At 33.7% G+C, this 27,864-nt stretch overlaps 1 protein-coding gene across 1 annotated transcript in view; it reads right to left on the reverse strand.

Moving 5' to 3' along the window:
* The window catches only part of LOC127735462 (sulfotransferase 1B1-like), a 47,463-nt gene extending 19,870 nt beyond the window's left edge, over positions 1-27,593 (reverse strand). The window contains exon 1 of the mRNA XM_052245625.1: positions 27,258-27,593. Coding sequence (XP_052101585.1) covers positions 27,258-27,304 — 47 coding nt within the window. The 5' untranslated portion in view covers positions 27,305-27,593. The remainder of the gene's footprint in view (positions 1-27,257) is intronic.
* Positions 27,594-27,864: the final 271 nt, after the last annotated feature.

Below are 27,864 nucleotides of genomic sequence, written 5' to 3' on the forward strand. Positions count from 1 at the left end.
AATTTAATTCAATATCAACAAGCTGAATAACAAAACCTGTTTTAAGTTATACAACATTAATAATTATGTTAAAAGGTACATTTTTCTGCAAATGAAACTTAACTGCTGCTTTTAAATCTCTTGCACGCTCTGTTCGTGAACTATTCTTAATATTTATCTATTTGTGTATCAATTTTACACCTGGATGGCTGTAGGCGCGATGAAAACCCATCCGCATCTCATACCTATATCATGAATTTATAAAAACAGTACACATTATATCTTATTTCTTATTCTATTCAAAAATCATGAATTTGTCGTCTGTTTATTTATCATTCTACATTAGAAATTCATAACGGATACAGTGAAAATGGTATTTCAGGATTCGCACATTATATACACTGGTTTTGTTTATTTTTATTGGACTTTCTTTTAATTCTTTTCAACGACAACGCATGCAACTTCTTATTTCTTGTTTGAAAATTCTTCTCTTGCTCATAAATCTGCATGAAATATTTGCCACTGTACGTTCAGAAAACAGCAATCAATCAATCATATCTCCTCTAAAATTTCAGTACTATAATAACTTTAGACATTATCAAATAATTGTTAAAAAATTCGTTTAATTCTTTGATCAGATATAAACACGTCTCGTCACTCTCCTATATATTATTTCAAATTTCCGATACAAAGAAAAAAAGTATTATTGAATATCAAAGGAAGTAACCCATCAAAGATACAAGGCTTGTGTTTCGTCTACAAATGAAAAACATACGAACACACCCACTCACCTGATTCGCTCGTCCTCACAAATATAAAAAAATCAAAATAAAGAAACAATTATATACAAAATAAAGGATAAGGTCACCCCGGATGCCGCACAAATGTCAAGGCAACGAACGAGAAACCGGAAAGGACATACTTGGATTCCAAACCGATACCGCTAAATGCCCAGCTGTATTCCTGGTAGAGGAAAGCCGAAAATCCTACAATAAAGCATCTCGGAAAGAAACTACCGATCCATTAGGGGAACAACAGCTAAAACCCTCAGACATCAAATAGATTGGTCTGATAGTTTCCCACATGGAAACTTCTTATGGATTCCATCTGACCACATGTCTCAAACAAACCTGAAAATATCTGCAGAAACTTTCCTCAACAAAAAAATATAATCCAAAACATAAAATATAAGATGTAAGGATAACAATATTTATCCATGAAACCAATTTGGCAAAACAATTTCAATGATGTTGAAGGATTCTCCCTGCAAACATTTTCACGTCCGCTCTCATCGGCATGCTCGATTCATCGATCTGTGAAAGAAGAGCGTGCCATATTCCGATGTAAATAAACTACGATTCACACCTCCTGTTTACAGCTAGAGTTCCGTTTTACGATACAATTACGATGATACACAGTGCGTAACTTGCGATCAACTTAGTAGTCCTTTACGATGCCTTTGTGAAACACACGTAACGGGAACGTAGAATCACACGTAAACGGATCGTAAAATGATACGGTGATCGTATGTTAAGAAGGCTTTGTGAAACGGTGGCCAGATCAACACAATACAGACAAAAAAAAGTATACCAATAAATAGGACACAAAAGAACGATCTGATAGTACTAGCATTTCATAACCTAGTTCAACATGTTCAAAGTCGGTAAACTTTGATAGATCATACAGAGTGGTGATAGATATGCAGAGTGGTGGTAGATGTACAGAATGGTGATATATAAACGAAGTGGTGATAGATATACAGAACGGTGATAGATATACAGAGTGGTAGTAGATATACAGAGTGTTGATAGATATAAAGAGTGGCGGTATACATACAGAGTGGTGATAGATATACAGAGTGGTGATAGATATACATATTGGAGATAGATATGCAGAAAGGTGGTAGATATACAGAGTGGTAATATCTATACAAAGTGGTGATAGATATACAGAAAGGTGATAGATATACAGAGTGGTGATATATATATATATACAGGGTGGTGGTAGATATACAGGATGGGGATAGATACACAGATTTGTGATATATATACACAGTGGTGATAGATATACAGAGTGGAGATAGATATGCAGAGTGGTGAAAGATATACAGAGTGGTGGTAGATATAAAGAGGGATGGTAGATATACAGAGTGGTGATAGATATACAGAGTGGTGATAGATATACAGAGTGGTGATTGATATACAGAGTAGTGGTAGATTAACAGAGTGGCGAAATATATACAGAGTATTGATAGATATACAAACGAGAGATAGATATTGTGGAAATAGATATACAGAGTGGTGGTAGATATACAGAGTGATGGAAGATATATACAGATTGGTGATAGATATGCGGAGTGGTGATAGATATACAGAGTGGTAATAGATATACAGAGTGGTGATAGATATACAGAGTAGTGATAGACATACTGAGTGGTGATAGATATACAGAGTGGTGATAGATATACAGAGTGGGGTAGATATACAGAGTGGTGGTAGATATACAAAATGGTGATAGATATATAAATTGGTGATAGATATGCAGAGTGGTGGTAGATATAAAGAGTGGTGGTAGATATACAGAGTGGTGATAGATATACAGAGTGGTGATAGATATACATAGTGGAGATAGATATGCAGAAAGGTGGTAGATATACAGAGTGGTGATAGATATACAGAGTGGTAATATCTATACAAAGTGGTGATAGATATACAGAATGGTGATATATAAACGAAGTGGTGATAGATATACAGAAAGGTGATAAATATACAGAGTGGTGATATATATACAGAGTGGTGGTAGATATACAGGATGGGGATATATATACAGAGTTGTGATATATATACACAGTGGTGATAGATATACAGAGTGGAGATAGATATGCAGAGTGGTGATAGATATACAGAGTGGTGATAAATATACAGAGTGGTGATAGATATACAAAATGGTGATAGATATATAAATTGGTGATAGATATGCAGAGTGGTGGTAGATATACAGAGTGATAATAGATATACAGTGTGGTGATAGATATACAAAGTGGTGATAGATATACAGAATGGTGATATATAAACGAAGTGGTGATAGATATACAGAATGGTGATAGATATACAGTGTGGTAGAAGATATAAAGAGGGATGGTAGATATACAGAGTGGTGATAGATATAGAAAGTGGTGATAGATATACAGAGTGGTGATAGATATACAGAGTAGTGGTAGATATACAAACGAGAGATAGATATTGTGGAAATAGATATACAGAGTGGTGGTAGATATACAGAGTGATGGAAGATATATACAGATTGGTGATAGATATGCGGAGTGGTGATAGATATACAGAGTGGTAATAGATATACAGAGTGGTGATAGATATACAAAATGGTGATATATATATAAATTGGTGATAGATATGCAGAGTGGTGGTAGATATAAAGAGTGGTGGTACATATAGAGAGTGGTGATAGATACTGTGGATTCATTTATTTTCGTGGGTATCAATTTTCGTGGATAGAGAAAAAAAGACGTTTCGTGGTATACGTAAATTCGTGGATCGCTGATTACAAAAACAAAAGAAAGAAAAAAATTCAGATACGTAATTCGTGGATTTCTTTTTGATTTAAGAGATCATATAACCTCCTAGGTTTGATCAATAATAAAACAAACAAAAAAGAAAGAATTTATTGAAAAAGTTTTGAATTGTCAAAATCTTTGCTTGGTCATTCTAGGTTAAAGTGTTCATTGAAAACTTCTATTACAATAATGGACAGAGACAACCAATTATTAGTATTATTTTACAATTTATAAATTCTTGTCGGAATTTCATAAGGCATTCAAAACTCTATGATTTAAAGCTCATTTCCCTAATCACGATATAGTAAACAGTCATATAAGTAAACGGTGTGAAAATGAATGTTCCTGTTATAAACAATATTACCTACGGGCAATATCCCCGTATTTAATCCTATTGATTTTTAATCACCAAATAACCAACCTATGACACGGTAATTAACAACTTGCAGTTATTTTCCAAGAAGAGTTTTAATCAATTTTAAAAAAGTAAATTATCATTGATATTCGATATATTTATTATTGATTTAATCAAAATACTTGTATCATCTTTCAATAAAAACACGTGTTATGTTACAATGTTTATCGCTAGTCAACACTATACTAGAACAGCATAACATACTAGTAACCGGAAATAAACATCCAACTCCATACACATTTCTCTGGATTATTCTTCGTTGAATTCTTAAATTCGTGGTTCGCTGTGACCCACGAAACCCACGAAAATTGGTATACCACGAATAAAAATGAATCCACAGTATACAGACTGGTGATAGATATACATAGTGGAGATAGATATGCAGAAAGGTGGTAGATATACAGAGTGGTGATAGATATACAGAGTGGTGATATCTATACAAAGTGGTGATAGATATACAGAATGGTGATATATAAACGAAGTGGTGATAGATATACAGAAAGGTGATAGATATACAGAGTGGTGATATATATACAAGGTGGTGGTAGATATACAGGATGGGGATATATATACACAGTGGTGATAGATATACAGAGTGGAAGTAGATATACAGAGTGGTGGTAGATATACAGAGTGGTGATAGATATACAAAATGGTGATAGATATATAAATTGGTGATAGATATGCAGAGTGGTGGCAGATATACAGAGTGTTGAAAGATATACAGAGTGAAGATATATATACAGAGTAGTGATAGATATACAGAGTGGTGATAGATATGCAGAGTAGTGGTAGATATATAGAGTGGTGATAGATATACAGAGTGGTGGTAGATATACAGAGTGGTGATAGATAAACAAAGTTGTGATAGATATATAAAATTGTGATAGATATGCAGAGTGGTTGTAGATATACAGAGTGGTGGAAGATATACAGAGGGGTGATAGATGTACAGAGTAGTGATAGATATACAGAGTGGTGATAAATATATAACGTGGTGAGAGATATGCAGAGTGGTTGTAGATATACAGAGTGGTGGTAGAAATAAAGAGGGATGGTAGATATACAGAGTGGTGATAGATATACAAAGTGGTGGTAGATATACAGAGTGGTGATAGATATACAGTGTGGTGATAGATATCCAAAGTGGTGATAGATATACAGAATGGTGATATATAAACAAAGTGGTGATAGATATACAGAGTGGTGATAGATATACAGAGTAGTGGTAGATTAACAGAGTGGCGAAATATATACAGAGTATTGATAGATATACAAACGAGAGATAGATATTGTGGAAATAGATATACAGAGTGGTGGTAGATATACAGAGTGATGGAAGATATATACAGATTGGTGATAGATATGCAGAGTGGTGATAGATATACAGAGAGGTAATAGATATACAGAGTAGTAATAGATATACAGAGTGGTGGTAGATATACAGAGTGGTGATAGATATACTGAGTGGTGATAGATATACAGAGTGGTGATAGATATACAGAGTGGTGATAGATATACAGAGTGGTGGTAGATATACAAAATGGTGATAGATATATAAATTGGTGATAGATATGCAGAGTGGTGGTAGATATAAAGAGTGGTGGTAGATATAGAGAGTGGTGATAGATATACAGAGTGGTGATAGATATACATAGTGGAGATAGATATGCAGAAAGGTGGTAGATATACAGAGTGGTGATAGATATACAGAGTGGTGATATCTATACAAAGTGGTGATAGATATACAGAATGGTGATATATAAACGAAGTGGTGATAGATATACAGAAAGGTGATAAATATACAGAGTGGTGATATATATACAGGGTAGTGGTAGATATACAGGATGGGGATATATATACAGAGTTGTGATATATATACACAGTGGTGATAGATATACAGAGTGGAAATCGATATGCAGAGTGGTGATAGATATACAGAGTGGTGATAAATATACAGAGTGGTGATAGATATACAAAATGGTGATAGATATACAGAGTGGGGGTAGATATACACAGTGTTGGTAGATATACAGAGTGTTGAAAGATATACAGAGTGGTGATATATATAGAGAGTAGTGATAGATATACAGAGTGGTGATAGATATGCAAAGTAGTGGTAGATATATAGAGTGGTGATAGATATACAGAGTGGTGATAGATATACAGAGTGGTGGTAGATATACAGAGTGGTGATAGATAAACAAAGTTGTGATAGATATATAAAGTTGTGATAGATATGCAGAGTGGTGGTAGATATACAGAGTGGTGGAAGATATACAGAGGGGTGATAAATATACAGAGTAGTGATAGATATACAGAGTGGTGATAGATATACACAGTGGACATATATAACGTGGTGAGAGATGTGCAGAGTGGTTGTAGATATACAGAGTGGTGGTAGAAATAAAGAGGGATAGTAGATATACAGAGTGGTGATAGATATACAAAGTGGTGGTAGATATACAGAGTGATAATAAATATACAGTGTGGTGATAGATATACAAAGTGGTGATAGATATGCAGAGTGGTTGTAGATATACAGAGTGGTGGAAGATATACAGAGGGGTGATAGATATACAGAGTAGTGATAGATATACAGAGTGGTGATAGATATATAACGTGGTGAGAGATATGCAGAGTGGTTGTAGATATACAGAGTGGTGGTAGAAATAAAGAGGGATGGTAGATATACAGAGTGGTGATAGATATACAAAGTGGTGGTAGATATACAGAGTGGTGATAGATATACAGTGTGGTGATAGATATACAAAGTGGTGATAGATATACAGAATGGTGATATATAAACAAAGTGGTGATAGATATACAGAATGGTGATAGATATACAGAATGGTAGTAGATATACAGAGTGTTGATAGATATACAGAGTGGTGGTAGATATACAGAGTAGTGATAAATATACAAAGTGGTGATAGATATACAGAGTGAAGATAGATATGCAGAGTGGTGATAGATATACAGAGTGGTAATAGATATACAGAGTGGTGATAGATATACAAAGTGGTGATAGATATACAAAGTGGTGATAGATATACAAAGTGGTGATAGATATACAAAGTGGTGATAGATATACAGAATGTTGGTAGATATACAGGGTGGAGACAGATATACAGAGTGGTGGTAGATATACAAAGTGAGGATAGATATACAAAGTGCTGATAGATATACAGAGTGGTGGTAGATTAACATAGTGGCGATATATATACAGAGTATTGATATATATACAAACGCGAGAGATATATTATGGAAATAGATATACAGAGTGGTGGTAGATATACAGAGTGATGGAAGATATATACAGATTGGTGATAGATATGCAGAGTGGTGATAGATATACAGAGTGGTGATATATATACAGAGTAGTGATAGATATACTGAGTGGTGATAGATATACAGAGTAGATATAGTTATAGTAGGAACTTGCTGAATGTCTTATAGTAATGGCAAATACATGTTGAATGTCCTTTATCTAAAGCAGGTACTTGTTGAATATCCTATTGGTATAGTAGGTACTCGTTGAATGTTCTATATAGTAGTATATAACAGGTACGTGTTGAATTCCTATTGTTATACTAGGAACTTGTTGAATGTCCTATAGTTATAGCAGTTCCTTGGTGAATGTCCCAAAGCTATAGCAGGTACTTGTTGAATGTCTTAAAGTCATAGATGGTACTCGATGAATGAGTGGAGATAGATATGTGTGTAATGCAGAGTGGTGATAGATATACAGAGTGGTGATAGATATACAGATTGGTGATAGATATACAGAGTGGTGATAAATATACAAAGTGGTGATACATATATATAAAGTGGTGATAGATATGAAGAGTGGTGGTAGATATACAGAGTGGTGATAGATATACAAAATGGTAATAGATATATAAAGTTGTGATAGATATGCAGAGTGGTGGTAGATATACAAAGTGGTGATAGATATACAGAGTAGAGATAGATATGCAGAGTGGTGGTAGATATGCAGAGTGGGAATAGATATACAGAGTGGTGTTAGATATACAGCGTGGGGATATATATACAGAATGGTGATAGATATACAGAGTGATGATATATATACAGGGTAGTGGTAGATATACAGGATGGGGATAGATATACAGAGTTGTGATATATATACACAGTGGTGATAGATATACAGAGTGGAGATAGATATGCATAGTGGTGATAGATATACAGAGTGGTGATAGATATACAGTGTGGGGTAGATATACAGAGTGGTGGTAGATATACAGAGTGGTGATAGATATACAAAATGGTGATAGATATATAGATTGGTGATAGATATGCAGAGTGGTGGTAGATATACAGAGTGTTGAAAGATATACAGAGTGGTGATAGATAAACAAAGTTGTGATAGATAAATAAAGTTGTGATAGATATGCAGAGTGGTGGTAGATATACAGAGTGGTGGAAGATATACAGAGGGGTGATAAATATACAGAGTAGTGATAGATATACAGAGTGGTGATAGATATACACAGTGGACATATATAACGTGGTGAGAGATGTGCAGAGTGGTTGTAGATATACAGAGTGGTGGTAGAAATAAAGAGGGATAGTAGATATACAGAGTGGTGATAGATATACAAAGTGGTGGTAGATATACAGCGTGATAATAGATATACAGTGTGGTGATAGATATACAAAGTGGTGATAGATATACAGAATGGTGATATATAATCGAAGTGGTGATAGATATACAGAATGGTGATATATAGTCGAAGTGGTGATAGATATACAGAATGGTGATAGATATACAGAATGGTGATAGATATACAGAGTGGTACTTGATATAAAGAGGGATGGTAGATATACAGAGTGGTGATAGATATAGAAAGTGGTGATAGATATACAGAGTGGTGATAGATATACAGAGTAGTGGTAGATATACAAACGAGAGATAGATATTGTGGAAATAGATATACAGAGTGGTGGTAGATATACAGAGTGATGGAAGATATATACAGATTGGTGATAGATATGCGGAGTGGTGATAGATATACAGAGTGGTAATAGATATACAGAGTGGTGATAGATATACAAAATGGTGATAGATATATAAATTGGTGATAGATATGCAGAGTGGTGGTAGATATAAAGAGTGGTGGTACATATAGAGAGTGGTGATAGATATACAGACTGGTGATAGATATACATAGTGGAGATAGATATGCGGAAAGGTGGTAGATATACAGAGTGGTGATAGATATACAGAAAGGTGATAAATATACAGAGTGGTGATATATATACAGGGTAGTGGTAGATATACAGGATGGGGATATATATACATAGTTGTGATATATATACACAGTGGTGATAGATATACAGAGTGGAAATCGATATGCAGAGTGGTGATAGATATACAGAGTGGTGATAAATATACAGAGTGGTGATAGATATACAAAATGGTGATAGATATACAGAGTGGGGGTAGATATACAGAGTGTTGGTAGATATACAGAGTGTTGAAAGATATACAGAGTGGTGATATATATAGAGAGTAGTGATAGATATACAGAGTGGTGATAGATATGCAGAGTAGAGGTAGATATATAGAGTGGTTATAGATATACAGAGTGGTGATAGATATACAGAGTGGTGGTAGATATTTAGAGTGGTGATAGATAAACAAAGTTCTGATAGATATATAAAGTTGTGATAGATATGCAGAGTGGTGTAGATATACAGAGTGGTGGAAGATATACAGAGGGGTGATAAATATACAGAGTAGTGATAGATATACAGAGTGGTGATAAATATACAGAGTGGACATATATAACGTGGTGAGAGATGTGCAGAGTGGTTGTAGATATACAGAGTGGTGGTAGAAATAAAGAGGGATAGTAGATATACAGAGAGGTGATAGATATACAAAGTGGTGGTAGATATACAGAGTGATAATAGATATACAGTGTGGTGATAGATATACAAAGTGGTGATAGATATACAGAATGGTGATATATAAACGAAGTGGTGATAGATATACAGAATGGTGATATATATACAGAGTGGTAGTAGATATAAAGAGGGATGGTAGATATAGAGAGTGGTGATAGATATAGAAAGTGGTGATAGATATACAGAGTGGTGATAGATATACAGAGTAGTGGTAGATATACAAACGAGAGATAGATATTGTGGAAGTAGATATACAGAGTGGTGGTAGATATACAGAGTGATGGAAGATATATACAGATTGGTGATAGATATGCGGAGTGGTGATAGATATACAGAGTGGTAATAGATATACAGAGTGGTGATAGATATACAAAATGGTGATAGATATATAAATTGGTGATAGATATGCAGAGTGGTGGTAGATATAAAGAGTTGTGGTACATATAGAGAGTGGTGATAGATATACAGACTGGTGATAGATATACATAGTGGAGATAGATATGCGGAAAGGTGGTAGATATACAGAGTGGTGATAGATATACAGAGTGGTGATATCTATACAAAGTGGTGATAGATATACAGAATGGTGATATATAAACGAAGTGGTGATAGATATACAGAAAGGTGATAGATATACAGAGTGGTGATATATATACAGGGTGGTGGTAGATATACAGGATGGGGATAGATATACAGAGTTGTGATATATATACACAGTGGTGATAGATATACAGAGTAGAGATAGATATGCAGAGTGGTGATAGATATACAGAGTTATGATAAATATACAAAGTGGTGATAGATATACAGAGTGGGGGTAGATATACAGAGTGGTGGTAGATATACAGAGTGGTGATAGATATACAAAATGGTGATAGATATATAAATTGGTGATAGATATGCAGAGTGGTGGTAGATATACAGAGTGTTGAAAGATATACAGAGTGAAGATATATATACAGAGTAGTGATAGATATACAGAGTGGTGATAGATATGCAGAGTAGTGGTAGATATATAGAGTGGTGATAGATATACAGAGTGGTGGTAGATATACAGAGTGGTGATAGATAAACAAAGTTGTGATAGATATATAAAGTTGTGATAGATATGCAGAGTGGTTGTAGATATACAGAGTGGTGGAAGATATACAGAGGGGTGATAGATATACAGAGTAGTGATAGATATACAGAGTGGTGATAGATATATAACGTGGTGAGAGATATGCAGAGTGGTTGTAGATATTCAGAGTGGTGGTAGAAATAAAGAGGGATGGTAGATATACAGAGTGGTGATAGATATACAAAGTGGTGGTAGATATACAGAGTGGTGATAGATATACAGTGTGGTGATAGATATACAAAGTGGTGATAGATATACAGAATGGTGATATATAAACAAAGTGGTGATAGATATACAGAATGGTGATAGATATACAGAGTGGTAGTAGATATACAGAGTGTTGATAGATATACAGAGTGGTGGTAGATATACAGAGTAGTGATAAATATACAAAGTGGTGATAGATATACAGAGTGAAGATAGATATGCAGAGTGGTGATAGATATACAGAGTGGTAATAGATATACAGAGTGGTGATAGATATACAAAGTGGTGATAGATATACAAAGTGGTGATAGATTTACAAAGTGGTGATAGATATACAAAGTGGTGATAGATATACAGAATGTTGGTAGATAAACAGGGTGGAGACAGATATACAGAGTGGTGGTAGAGATACAAAGTGAGGATAGATATACAAAGTGCTGATAGATATACAGAGTGGTGGTAGATTAACATAGTGGCGATATATATACAGAGTATTTATAGATATACAAACGCGAGAGATATATTATGGAAATAGATATACAGAGTGGTGGTAGATATACAGAGTGATGGAAGATATATACAGATTGGTGATAGATATGCAGAGTGGTGATAGATATACAGAGTGGTGATATATATACAGAGTAGTGATAGATATACTGAGTGGTGATAGATATACAGAGTAGATATAGTTATAGTAGGAACTTGCTGAATGTCTTATAGTAATGGCAAATACATGTTGAATGTCCTTTATCTAAAGCAGGTACTTGTTGAATATCCTATTGGTATAGTAGGTACTCGTTGAATGTTCTATATAGTAGTATATAACAGGTACGTGTTGAATTCCTATTGTTATACTAGGAACTTGTTGAATGTCCTATAGTTATAGCAGTTCCTTGGTGAATGTCCCAAAGCTATAGCAGGTACTTGTTGAATGTCTTAAAGTCATAGATGGTACTCGATGAATGAGTGGAGATAGATATGTGTGTAATGCAGAGTGGTGATAGATATACAGAGTGGTGATAGATATACAGATTGGTGATAGATATACAGAGTGGTGATAAATATACAAAGTGGTGATACATATATATAAAGTGGTGATAGATATGAAGAGTGGTGGTAGATATACAGAGTGGTGATAGATATACAAAGTGGTAATAGATATATAAAGTTGTGATAGATATGCAGAGTGGTGGTAGATATACAAAGTGGTGATAGATATACAGAGTAGAGATAGATATGCAGAGTGGTGGTAGATATGCAGAGTGGGAATAGATATACAGAGTGGTGTTAGATATACAGCGTGGGGATATATATACAGAATGGTGATAGATATACAGAGTGATGATATATATACAGGGTAGTGGTAGATATACAGGATGGGGATAGATATACAGAGTTGTGATATATATACACAGTGGTGATAGATATACAGAGTGGAGATAGATATGCATAGTGGTGATAGATATACAGAGTGGTGATAGATATACAGTGTGGGGTAGATATACAGAGTGGTGGTAGATATACAGAGTGGTGATAGATATACAAAATGGTGATAGATATATAAATTGGTGATAGATATGCAGAGTGGTGGTAGATATACAGAGTGTTGAAAGATATACAGAGTGGTGATAGATAAACAAAGTTGTGATAGATATATAAAGTTGTGATAGATATGCAGAGTGGTGGTAGATATACAGAGTGGTGGAAGATATACAGAGGGGTGATAAATATACAGAGTAGTGATAGATATACAGAGTGGTGATAGATATACACAGTGGACATATATAACGTGGTGAGAGATGTGCAGAGTGGTTGTAGATATACAGAGTGGTGGTAGAAATAAAGAGGGATAGTAGATATACAGAGTGGTGATAGATATACAAAGTGGTGGTAGATATACAGAGTGATAAAAGATATACAGTGTGGTGATAGATATACAAAGTGGTGATAGATATACAGAATGGTGATATATAATCGAAGTGGTGATAGATATACAATATGGTGATAGATATACAGAATGGTGATAGATATACAGAGTGGTAGTAGATATAAAGAGGGATGGTAGATATACAGAGTGGTGATAGATATAGAAAGTGGTGATAGATATACAGAGTGGTGATAGATATACAGAGTAGTGGTAGATATACAAACGAGAGATAGATATTGTGGAAATAGATATACAGAGTGGTGGTAGATATACAGAGTGATGGAAGATATATACAGATTGGTGATAGATATGCGGAGTGGTGATAGATATACAGAGTGGTAATAGATATACAGAGTGGTGATAGATATACAAAATGGTGATAGATATATAAATTGGTGATAGATATGCAGAGTGGTGGTAGATATAAAGAGTGGTGGTACATATAGAGAGTGGTGATAGATATACAGACTGGTGATAGATATACATAGTGGAGATAGATATGCGGAAAGGTGGTAGATATACAGAGTGGTGATAGATATACAGAAAGGTGATAAATATACAGAGTGGTGATATATATACAGGGTAGTGGTAGATATACAGGATGGGGATATATATACAGAGTTGTGATATATATACACAGTGGTGATAGATATACAGAGTGGAAATCGATATGCAGAGTGGTGATAGATATACAGAGTGGTGATAAATATACAGAGTGGTGATAGATATACAAAATGATGATAGATATACAGAGTGGGGGTAGATATACAGAGTGTTGGTAGATATACAGAGTGTTGAAAGATATACAGAGTGGTGATATATATAGAGAGTAGTGATAGATATACAGAGTGGTGATAGATATGCAGAGTAGAGGTAGATATATAGAGTGGTGATAGATATACAGAGTGGTGATAGATATACAGAGTGGTGGTAGATATACAGAGTGGTGATAGATAAACAAAGTTCTGATAGATATATAAAGTTGTGATAGATATGCAGAGTGGTGGTAGATATACAGAGTGGTGGAAGATATACAGAGGGGTGATAAATATACAGAGTAGTGATAGATATACAGAGTGGTGATAAATATACAGAGTGGACATATATAACGTGGTGAGAGATGTGCAGAGTGGTTGTAGATATACAGAGTGGTGGTAGAAATAAAGAGGGATAGTAGATATACAGAGAGGTGATAGATATACAAAGTGGTGGTAGATATACAGAGTGATAATAGATATACAGTGTGGTGATAGATATACAAAGTGGTGATAGATATACAGAATGGTGATATATAAACGAAGTGGTGATAGATATACAGAATGGTGATAGATATACAGAGTGGTAGTAGATATAAAGAGGGATGGTAGATATACAGAGTGGTGATAGATATAGAAAGTGGTGATAGATATACAGAGTGGTGATAGATATACAGAGTAGTGGTAGATATACAAACGAGAGATAGATATTGTGGAAATAGATATACAGAGTGGTGGTAGATATACAGAGTGATGGAAGATATATACAGATTGGTGATAGATATGCGGAGTGGTGATAGATATACAGAGTGGTAATAGATATACAGAGTGGTGATAGATATACAAAATGGTGATAGATATATAAATTGGTGAAAGATATGCAGAGTGGTGGTAGATATAAAGAGTTGTGGTACATATAGAGAGTGGTGAAAGATATACAGACTGGTGATAGATATACATAGTGGAGATAGATATGCGGAAAGGTGGTAGATATACAGAGTGGTGATAGATATACAGAGTGGTGATATCTATACAAAGTGGTGATAGATATACAGAATGGTGATATATAAACGAAGTGGTGATAGATATACAGAAAGGTGATAGATATACAGAGTGGTGATATATATACAGGGTGGTGGTAGATATACAGGATGGGGATAGATATACAGAGTTGTGATATATATACACAGTGGTGATAGATATACAGAGTAGAGATAGATATGCAGAGTGGTGATAGATATACAGAGTTATGATAAATATACAAAGTGGTGATAGATATACAGAGTGGGGGTAGATATACAGAGTGGTGGTAGATATACAGAGTGGTGATAGATATACAAAATGGTGATAGATATATAAATTGGTGATAGATATGCAGAGTGGTGGTAGATATACAGAGTGTTGAAAGATATACAGAGTGAAGATATATATACAGAGTAGTGATAGATATACAGAGTGGTGATAGATATGCAGAGTAGTGGTAGATATATAGAGTGGTGATAGATATACAGAGTGGTGGTAGATATACAGAGTGGTGATAGATAAACAAAGTTGTGATAGATATATAAAGTTGTGATAGATATGCAGAGTGGTTGTAGATATACAGAGTGGTGGAAGATATACAGAGGGGTGATAGATATACAGAGTAGTGATAGATATACAGAGTGGTGATAGATATATAACGTGGTGAGAGATATGCAGAGTGGTTGTAGATATACAGAGTGGTGGTAGAAATAAAGAGGGATGGTAGATATACAGAGTGGTGATAGATATACAAAGTGGTGGTAGATATACAGAGTGGTGATAGATATACAGTGTGGTGATAGATATACAAAGTGGTGATAGATATACAGAATGGTGATATATAAACAAAGTGGTGATAGATATACAGAATGGTGATAGATATACAGAGTGGTAGTAGATATACAGAGTGTTGATAGATATACAGAGTGGTGGTAGATATACAGAGTAGTGATAAATATACAAAGTGGTGATAGATATACAGAGTGAAGATAGATATGCAGAGTGGTGATAGATATACAGAGTGGTAATAGATATACAGAGTGGTGATAGATATACAAAGTGGTGATAGATATACAAAGTGGTGATAGATATACAAAGTGGTGATAGATATACAAAGTGGTGATAGATATACAGAATGTTGGTAGATATACAGGGTGGAGACAGATATACAGAGTGGTGGTAGATATACAAAGTGAGGATAGATATACAAAGTGCTGATAGATATACAGAGTGGTGGTAGATTAACATAGTGGCGATATATATACAGAGTATTGATAGATATACAAACGCGAGAGATATATTATGGAAATAGATATACAGAGTGGTGGTAGATATACAGAGTGATGGAAGATATATACAGATTGGTGATAGATATGCAGAGTGGTGATAGATATACAGAGTGGTGATATATATACAGAGTAGTGATAGATATACTGAGTGGTGATAGATATACAGAGTAGATATAGTTATAGTAGGAACTTGCTGAATGTCTTATAGTAATGGCAAATACATGTTGAATGTCCTTTATCTAAAGCAGGTACTTGTTGAATATCCTATTGGTATAGTAGGTACTCGTTGAATGTTCTATATAGTAGTATATAACAGGTACGTGTTGAATTCCTATTGTTATACTAGGAACTTGTTGAATGTCCTATAGTTATAGCAGTTCCTTGGTGAATGTCCCAAAGCTATAGCAGGTACTTGTTGAATGTCTTAAAGTCATAGATGGTACTCGATGAATGAGTGGAGATAGATATGTGTGTAATGCAGAGTGGTGATAGATATACAGAGTGGTGATAGATATACAGATTGGTGATAGATATACAGAGTGGTGATAAATATACAAAGTGGTGATACATATATATAAAGTGGTGATAGATATGAAGAGTGGTGGTAGATATACAGAGTGGTGATAGATATACAAAATGGTAATAGATATATAAAGTTGTGATAGATATGCAGAGTGGTGGTAGATATACAAAGTGGTGATAGATATACAGAGTAGAGATAGATATGCAGAGTGGTGGTAGATATGCAGAGTGGGAATAGATATACAGAGTGGTGTTAGATATACAGCGTGGGGATATATACAGAATGGTGATAGATATACAGAGTGATGATATATATACAGGGTAGTGGTAGATATACAGGATGGGGATAGATATACAGAGTTGTGATATATATACACAGTGGTGATAGATATACAGAGTGGTGATAGATATACAGTGTGGGGTAGATATACAGAGTGGTGGTAGATATACAGAGTGGTGATAGATATACAAAATGGTGATAGATATATAAATTGGTGATAGATATGCAGAGTGGTGGCAGATATACAGAGTGTTGAAAGATATACAGAGTGGTGATATATATACAGAGTAGTGATAGATATACAGAGTGGTGATAGATATGCAGAGTAGTGGTAGATATACAGAGTGGTGGTAGATATACAGAGTGGTGGTAAATAACCAGAGTGGTGATAGATAAACAAAGTGGTGATAGTCAGATATATAAAGTTGTGATAGATATAAAGAGTGGTGGTAGATATGCAGAGTGGTGGTAGATATACAGAAGGGTGATAGATATACAGAGTAGTGATAGATATACAGAGTGGTGATAGATATACAGAGTGGAGATATATAACGTGGTGAGAGATATGCAGAGTGGTGGTAGATATGCAGAGTAGTTGTAGATATAAAGAGGGATGGTAGATATACATAGTGGTGATAGATATACAAAGTGGTGATATATATACAGAGTGGAGATAGATATGCAGAGTGGTGGTAGATATACAGAGTGGTGATAGATATATAGAGTGGTGATAGATATACAAACTGGTGATTGATATACAGAACGGTGATATATAAACGAAGTGGTGATAGACATACAGAATGGTGATAGATATACAGAGTGGTAGTAGATATACAGAGTGTTGATAGATATACAGAGTGGTGGTAGATATACAGAGTGGTGATAGATATACAAAGTGGTGATAGATATACAGAGTGAAGATAGATATGCAGAGTGGTGATAGATATACAGAGTGGTGATAGATATACAGAGTGGTGATAGATATACAAAGTGGTGATAGATATACAGAGTGGTGATAGATATACAATATGTTGGTAGATATACAGGTTTGGGACAGATATAAAGAGTGGTGGTATATATATATACAAAGTGAGGATAGATATACAAAGTGGTGATAGGTATACAGAGTGGTGATAGATATACAGAGTGGTGGTAGATTAACAGAGTTGCAATATATATACAGAGTATTGATAGATGTACAAACGAGAGATAGATATAGTGGAAATAGATATACAGAGTGGTGATAGATATACAGAGTAGTGATAGATATACAGAGTGGTGATAGATATACAGAGTAGTAATAGTTATAGTAGGAACTTGTTGAATGTCTTATAGTGATGGCAAATACATGTTGAATGTCCTATATCTAAAGCAGGTACTTGTTGAATATCCTATTGGTATAGTAGGTACTTGTTGAATGTTCTATATAGTAGTATATAACAGGTACGTGTTGAATTCCTATTGTTATACTAGGAACTTGTTGAATGTCCTATACTTATAGCAGTTCCTTGGTGAATGTCCCAAAGCTATAGCAGGTACTTGTTGAATGTCCTATAGTCATAGATGGTACTCGATGAATGTCCTATTGATTTCCCGTGTGGGTTATGGTTACCAGAAGTAGAGGTATGCATGGTAACTAAAATTACCCTTAGCACTAGACCAGTAAACGTTTTGAAGCATTAAGGTAGAAGGTGTCTGGTTTGTCACAACGACCACTATTACTATAACCGGCTGTCGGCCATGATAATAGAGGTAGAGATAGAGTTAGGCATTGACCTCTAAAATGGACCAAATCATTTATACATTTAAAAATTATAAACCAAATTCATGAAAGAATCCCACACAGTGATTTTTTTCTGAGACTTATTTTTCGACATTCCAATACACTATGACAGCATGTTTTTTTTTGGTCTCGTAAACACCACAAAGGACCTACTTTGAGCACAATGTAGCAGAAAGGACCTACTTTGAACACAATGTAGCAGAAAGGACCACAAAGGAGTTTATAAGAGCACAAAGGACCTTATAATCACTGTTTTGTAAGGAAATAGTATTTTTTTAAATCTGTATTTCAGAAATGTCAATATATGCTTTGCTTTATCAAATTTTATTTTGGACAAAAACAAAGAATCTACAGAAATGTTCTTACTTTGTGAATCTTAATTTGCTGTGAGGAACAAAAAGTGCACATGGTGCAATAAAAAAAAAGGTGCAATAAAAAAAGGATTGCACAGCTGTCTTTTGGGTATATGTTTCGTTGGGCTGTTTGATGAAACAGATAATATACCTGTCTAGATAACCTCGATATGTAATTGTAATAAAAGTTTATCATCATTCCGTCAAATATATGGCCGTGAAGAATATATTTATGAAAAACTCTCTGAACTTTATACCTTCTAATAAAAAATTTGACAAAATGGTTTCTATTTCTCCCTTTTTTACATCAACAAACGATGAACAATGTCTTTGGTCGTCGCTTGTGTAAATGTTTATTAAATAAATATTATTGTATTTGATAAAGTTTATATGTTTTTAAAGACTATATTTTTTAACACCGAAATTTTGAAAATGTCATGTTTTAAATACTATCATTCAATACACTAAATATAGTTGACCTATTGCTGATAAATTCTAAAAAAACAGACTTATTGCATATAGTATTAGTAAAATTAAAAAAGAAAACATTATTTTGTGCATTCGTCGACTTTGAAAAAGCGTTTGACACGATTTGGCGAGACGCAATGCTTTTGAATAATATGAATGGATGTATGTATAATGTTATTGTAAATATGTATCAAGGTACTATGTCATGTATGTATTTCATATAACAATTCCGTGTCTGATTTTTTCCCATGTAATAACGGGGTTAGACAAGGGGAAAATTTATCGCCTTTTCTTTTTTCTCTATTTTTGAATGATCTTGATTCATTTTTCCAAACCTGTAATATAGAGGGCCTAAAATCAGTCTCAACAGAGCTTGAAGAAAAACTTGACATATTTTTAAAACTTTTTATTATTCTTCAGCTGATGATACTGTGTTGATGGCCGAATCCGCAACTGAACTCCAAAAACTATTAGATTGTTTTCTAGATTACTAATACACAGATGTATGGAGGCTAAAAGTAAATGTTGATAAAACAAAAGTCGTGGTTTTTTCAAGGAGACGACCATCATGTAATTTTCAATGTTTCTTTAATGAAAAAAACTGGATATCGTTGATGAATTTAACTATTTGGGCATAATTCTAACAAGAACAGGTAATTTTAATAAAACGAAGCAATCAATGTAGAAAAGGCTACTAAGGCTTTTTACGAAGTGTTAAGACTAGGTCGTCTACATAATCTTTTTATATGTAGTCAGTTGGACTTATTTGATAAAATGGTGAAATCAATATTACTGTACGGTAGTGAATTATGGGGTATTGGAAATAATGAGATAATTGAAAAGGTACAACTAAAATTTTGTAAATTATTATTAGGTCTGAAAACATCAACACCCTCTTACATGATTTATGGGGAGCTTGGAAGATATCCTATAGAATTGGACATAAAAACTAGATTGATCTCATTTTGGGGGGAATTAAATTCTGGTAAAGAGACAAAACTATCATATACCCTATATGAATTGTGTTATCACATGTCTATTAATGACAATGTGCATTTTTCATGGTTAAACAGAGTAAAGACTATTTTAAATGAATGTGGTATCCCCAATGTGTGGGAAACGCAATCTTTTATGAATTGTAAATGGTTAGTTTCATTCATCAAGGTCAGACTTAAAGATCAGTTTGTACAAGTCTGGCATTCTTTGCTTGAAAACTCACCAAAAGCACTTAATTATAAACTTTTTAAAGATTTTTTTGGAAAAGAAGATTATTTTGAAATTCTTGGGAACAAACTGTCTATTGATTTTTGTAGATTTAGGACCACAAATCATAAGCTCCCTATTGAACAGGGTAGATGGAATAATATAGTTAGAAGTAATAGATTGTGTCTTCTATGTAATAAAAATAACATTGGTGATGAATTTCATTACATATTAGAATGCAAATACTTTGAAGAAAACAGGAAACATTGTATGTCACATTATTATTTTAAAAATGCAAATACTGTTAAATACAAGAAGATTATGTCTTCAAAACACAAATCAGAACTGATTTAAACTTTGTAAATTTATAAAGATTATCAACACAGGTATATGTGCTCCTGGCTAAAATGTACTTCATATATTGTCTGAGCAATAGTTCTGTTTGTTCTGTCTTATTGTAAATATTGTACATAAATGTCTTCTCTATACCTATGTACATGTATATTTTAGCCAATTGAGAAAAAAGAAAAAGTATGAGAAAAAAAGACCAAAACTCAGAAACTTAATTTTGACAACTGAACCATGAAAATGAGGCCAAGGTTAGATGACACCTGCAATCTAGACATGTACACCTTACAATCATTCCATACACCAAATATAGTAGACATCTTGCATACAGTATAAGAAAAACAGACCAAAACACAAAAACATATCTATAACCACTGAACCATGAAAATGAGGTCAAGGTCACATGACACCTACCAGTTGGACATGTACACCTTACAGTCCTTCCATATACCGAATATACTTGACCTATTGCTTATAGTATCTGAGATATAGAATTGACCACCAAAACTTAACCTTTTTCACTGATCCATGAAATGAGGTCGAGGTCAAGTGAAAACTGTCTGACGGACATGAGGACCTTGCAAGGTACGCAAATACAAAACATAGTTATCATGTTACTCATAATAAGAGAGACATTGTCATTACAAAAAAATATTAACTTTTTTTTCAAGTAGTCACTGAACCATGAAAATGAGGTAAAGGACAATGGACATGTGACAGACGGAAACTTCGTAACATGAGGCATCTATATACAAAGTTTGAAGCATCCAAGTCTTCCACCTTCTAAAATATAAAGCTTTTAAGAAGTTAGCTAACGGCCCCCTATGTCGAGCTTTCAGCGACAAAAGTCGCAGGCTCGACAAAAATCCAACTGGTTGTCTAAAAAGATAAGTCCTTCCTTAAATATATGCTAGTTTTCGAGTCAAAAGATATTATTAGAATAAAATATTTGAGAAAAAGATTGAACAGAAACCATAAGAATATAAATCTTTCAAAATTTCTTTTTCGTGCATGAATTAAAATATTGTTTTGAACAGTCTTAAACAAACTTTTATTACTTTTTTCCTGTTATGTGAACATTTATTGGGGGCAGTTGTTATATATTAGCACTATAACAGGTAAAGCTTTGACAATCTTGTCACCTGTAATTAGATTCACCTGTAAGAATAAAACGTTTTGGTTCAAGATTTAGAAACAGAACGAAGAGGTTTTCTCCTGTTTCTTAGCCACGGGTGTCATTCGGTTTATCGAGAGAAATGATAGTGAAAGAATATTTTACGGTGGTCAAGTATTGCGAGACGATCGTGGAATCTATGGTACCGGATCGTGAATGTAATTAAATGTAAATTCTATTTCAGAATGTGTGAAAAAATCGCTGAATTTCAAAATGCGGAACAAATCCGAACAAAAAAATATGTCTGTCAAAATGATTCAACTTCCTCAACATTACTGTGCAATAAGATAAAGAAAATATGCAGTACTTTATGAAAAAACACAAAAGGCACAATGCATGTCTTTGGGATTAATTAAAAAAACACGTTTTTTGTACCTATAATGGTCATATTTCAATATATCATGATATTTTTGAAATTTAATCTTTGTTGTGTCCGAAAGTACAGTAAAATAAAAGTATGCTCTTCCCTTAAAATCATTCATTTGTTAATGAAAACCTTGAATTTTGTTGATTTTTCATCAAACTTGATCGTGATAGATCAGGCAACGCATTATTTTGATCGTGAAAGATAATGCGTGACCAGACTTAATAATCAGAAATCAATATGTCTTTTACCATTTGATATACCTGCAACTGGTTGAAGCCAGTAACTTTTTTGATAAGAACGAACATGAAAGCTATCATTTGTTTTTTAAATTCAACACTTTACCTCTAAAGTTAAAAAAATTTAACTTAAAACGTGTCTAAATCAGTGTGAAAAATTCAGCTCTGAGAATCGGACTAGTACAAATCAGGCAGACCTCCATTATTTAGCCAATAATATGGGTATGCAACGTTCAAACCAAAAAGTTAATCATCAACCAAAAACTTATAGCAAAAACAGCATCTTTCATGAAAAATTTGAGATTGAACGATAACCAACATTTTGTTATATGTATCTTTGTATACAACGTAGCAGATGTGGATTGATTTCCAATGAGACAACTATATATTACAGAATAAAGAATACCAGAGCGCAAATGCTGAAATGTCTCGTCTGCTTTACTTATGATAGTATATTTGTTGAACTTCTGTAATATTAAGGGTTTTACTAGAAGTGTCACATACTCTTAAAATTGTCAATGATTCATAAAAAGAGGTCAAGGTCAGATGAACCATGACATACAGATATCTACAAAAATCCCGTACACCAAATATAGGTGTTCCGATGCTTACAGTACCTTAGAAACTGACAAATGTAAAAGTTATGTTTGGCCAATTAATTCGGAACATGAGGTCGAAAGTATATGAACCCTGACCGACAGTCAGACACAGACATCTTACTTTCATTCAATATATCAAATACAATTGACGTCATATATGAAACATGCAGACAGACATGTACACCATACACCAAATACCGTGGCCCTATAGCATACAGGTATGCAAGCTTTATAAATATAATGGGCATAAAGATGAGAATTCAAAGTTATAAATACAAAATAAAACATCTTAATGTATAAAAAAACAATACTTATGAAGGACGGACAAATGGACTGGTATTGATACAATTTACCAAGTCTGTGTGGTATTATAAGATATTAGATCCAATGGCATTGCACGATTATAGCCCTATTCACCAGCAAAAGAGACCCGGGTCAGTCATGCCAATCTATTTTTTTTTTAATACCAATAACAAATATTTATTATCATATAATTGAAGAATAATATGAACGTCTTCGTAGCATTAGATCTTTTACGATCCTTTTCACGATCTTCATAAACCAGTACGTGATCTTTCACGATCCGAAATATCAATTTTGTGTAAATATTTCTTTTTTTACCAAGTTTCAGATTATGTTTATACAAAATAACTATGAGAACCATTTGATGCATTCAAATAGAATGCCCTTTTTTTGAAGAAAAATAGTTTATTTTATTGGAATTTGTGAAAAAATCATGTTTGTTTACATTTTTGATGTCACTGAAATGTCGAGGAGCAATATGCCTTTTGTTGTTTTGTAAAAACTATGTACTTTTAGAACTGGATTTTCTCACATACTGATCATAATGTTCGACCATTTTGACAGACAATTTTATCTTGTTGTAAATTTGTCCGTGTAATTAATTAAATTAGATGATTTAATGACTTTTCATATGTCTTCTCGATTAAATTTCTTTCACGATCCGGTACCAGAGCTTTCACGATCGTCTCGCAATACTTGACCTCCGTTAGATATTCTTTCACGATCATTTCTCTCGATAAACCGAATGACACCCGTGTTAGCGAGTACACACACATTTTGTATTCAGACAATGTACATTTATTGTTCATATCCTACAATTAATAACTGGCGCTTTAAGGTTCGTGGCATATAAACTCTTATGTATTTAATTATTTTGAAAACAAAATGAAAATTATGTCTAATGAATAACCATGATGAAATAATTGTTTTTTCCATAATTGAATCGTGCATTTGTGTATTGGATTACTTAGTTGCCTTCTTTCTAGTGCTATTTATTTTGTTTACTGACAAATGACGAAATAACGCAATAGTTAAAATTAAATATTTTACAAAACTTTGTCACGATTAAAAAATTAAAACCGACTGAATGAATTAAAATATGAGAATTCAATGATTATCGATGTCGAAATTAGCCGTCGGTAATAAACAGTCAGTTTGTGTAAAAGAAATAGCTACCAAATTTGTTTATTACGTATGTACAAAGTATATGTATATTGTATATAATCAGCCCTTCTGTATATTACTTGTTTTTATAATTGATTCAACAAATTTCGCTTGTCCAGGTGTCAATAACGGTGATGTTCACACCACGAGTAGTGATAAATGACACAATAACAGCGATCGATCAGTAAAAATTGCGTGCCGTATGCTGAATGTCGCCCCTCCTCTGAAAAGGACGCTAATTTTTATATAAAATCTCGCAAAATTATGACCCATATTTTGACACATCCCCGTTCACCCAATAATAGGAAGTGAATTAGTTACCATCATGGTTTCAAAGAGAAAGTAAAACGTTAAACGCCGGATTCAGTGTCGTCCAATTAAAACACTCGTTACATTGTTCTTTTGTATATTTAGAATCCGAGATAAACCTAGATTTTCTCGAGAAATGAGATAATTCATTATCTGAAATTGAGAAAATTAATTATCTGGAGAAAAATTAGGATTATCTGAAAATCGATCAGAAAAACCTAGATTTTCTTAATATTTTGAGATAAATCGAGATTTTCTCCAGAAAATGAATTTTCTGTATTTTCTGAGATAAACTAGGATTTTCTCGAATTTGAATTAAGCTGAGATAATCTTAGTTTATCTGAGATAAACCGGGATTATCTGAGATAATCCTAGTTTATCTGAGATAATCTAAGATTAATTAATAAAAGTGGGACAGGCGTGCCATATATACAACTATTATAGATAAAAAGCGCAAAAGTCTTGCCAATTTTGTTCAGGTGTAACAAAGTTAAAAGCGTAAATGTCCTTTAGTGTTACAGGTAAAAAAAACCCTGCGTCCGTCTGGTCACGCATTGTCTTTCACGATCAAGATAATGCGTTGCCCGATCTTTCACGATAAATTTTAATGAAAAATCAACAAAATTCAGTGTTTTTAAAAACGAAATGAACGGTTTTTTACTGTCTTATCTATCACACCAAAGATTCAGTTTCAAATATATCATTATATATTGGAATGTTGTCATTATAGGTACAAAACGTGTTCTTTTTTAATGAATCCCATAGACTTGTGTTGCCGCTTTTGTGTTTTCTCATAAAGTACTGCATATTTTATTTATCTTATTACACGGTATAATTGAGAAAGTTGAATCATTTTGACAGACATAAATTTTTTTCGGATTTGTTCCGCGTTTTGAGAATACAACAGATTTTTCACAGATTTTGAAGTAGAATTCCAATTAATTACATTCCCGATCCGATACCAGAGCTTTCACGATCATTTCTCTCGATATACCGATATACCAAAATAAACTAAGTTGGGAAAGAGGTTTTAGAACTTCCCATCAGGTAATAGTTGAAGTGATTGACATGGACACTAGATGGACAATAGATGCCTGACAATAATTGGTGATTTAAACTGTGTACCTGCACCTGTACCAGAGTGGACCATATCAAGTGAAACTCAACTGTTCGTTTATTCTATCATCTTCTGCAGGGACGAAAAAAAGTGCACTGCAAGATCCAGTTAAGTTTTCAAATTTTTTTAAACATACATTGCATTTGAATTTTAGTAATCAAGGGCATGCTATGCATGAAAACTTTTCCAAAAACACCTATATTCACACTTTTCCGAAAGGCTGCTACACATTTAGACACACCTATCCTAGTCATGTGTGTTTCATTTATTAAATAATTTATATCCGTTATAGCTGGTCGAATTAGAATATAAATATTATATATTACACAGTCCGTCGCCCACCGTCAATGACATGTTCATAATCTGGTACATGTAAATACATATGTATGTATAAATAAGGAGATGTGGTATGATTGCCAATGAGTCAACTATCCACCAAAGTTCAATGAAGTGGAATTCAAGCCAGTAAAGGCAACCGTACGGCCTTCAACAATGTGAAAACCCATACCGTTTAGTAGGCTATAAAAGGCCATGATATGAAAAATATGATACAATTGATGGCCTTGTTTATAACAAACAATTTACGAATGTACATTTATTCATATTTTGTTATGACATAAATCATTGCAGCATAAAAAAACTGCAGAATGTACATTAACATATGTCTATGCGCAACAAAGTGGCGATCAAACACCATATGTCGAAGAAATTTACTACGTACTTTCAATTTTCAATCACTTTAAAATACCTTTTCGAAATATTTTACACACTTTATGCTCCAATTAAATGAAAATGAAGAAATATTTATATTTACCTTGTTTGTTTTTGATGACATGATTCATTAACATTTGATGTAGCCATCTAATGTTTTTGTGGATCGAATCGGTCAACGAAATTTTTCAACCTTGTTTGACTTTCAATGTGGATATGTTTTTCCTTTTAATAGTAAGACACAGCTACATTGTAGTACATGTGTAACCCATCTCCAGCTAAGTGGTTAAGGTAGATAGGGTGTCTTCCTCCATCTTGGATTTTGAAATACCAGAAAATAATCGGTCTAGACCTTTAATAAAATGTGCAAATTTTGAGAGTAGTGGGTAATTCATGTGTAAGAATTTACATTTTAATATAGGAAATGACATGTTTTATTATATTTATGGTTGTATTTTACAGAAAACAGAATACTTTTGTTTGATTCGATTTTTTCTAACTTTGCCACATAAGGGGAGGCAACTCAAATGTAAGGGCAGATAATTCAAATATTGTTACTTTTACAATAGAATGTGTTAGGAATTTATCTATTTTATTATGTAGCAAGAAAACGGGCCCGGTGACCCCATTTTTTCTTTTTCTTATCTGAAAGTATAATATTAGAGCTATCTTCTCATGTTTTATCTCAAAATTCTATGGTGCAGTTTTCG

This window comes from Mytilus californianus, unplaced genomic scaffold (genome assembly GCF_021869535.1).
Source record: "Mytilus californianus isolate M0D057914Y unplaced genomic scaffold, xbMytCali1.0.p SCAF_3, whole genome shotgun sequence".
Classification (NCBI taxonomy): Eukaryota; Metazoa; Mollusca; class Bivalvia; order Mytilida; family Mytilidae; genus Mytilus; species Mytilus californianus.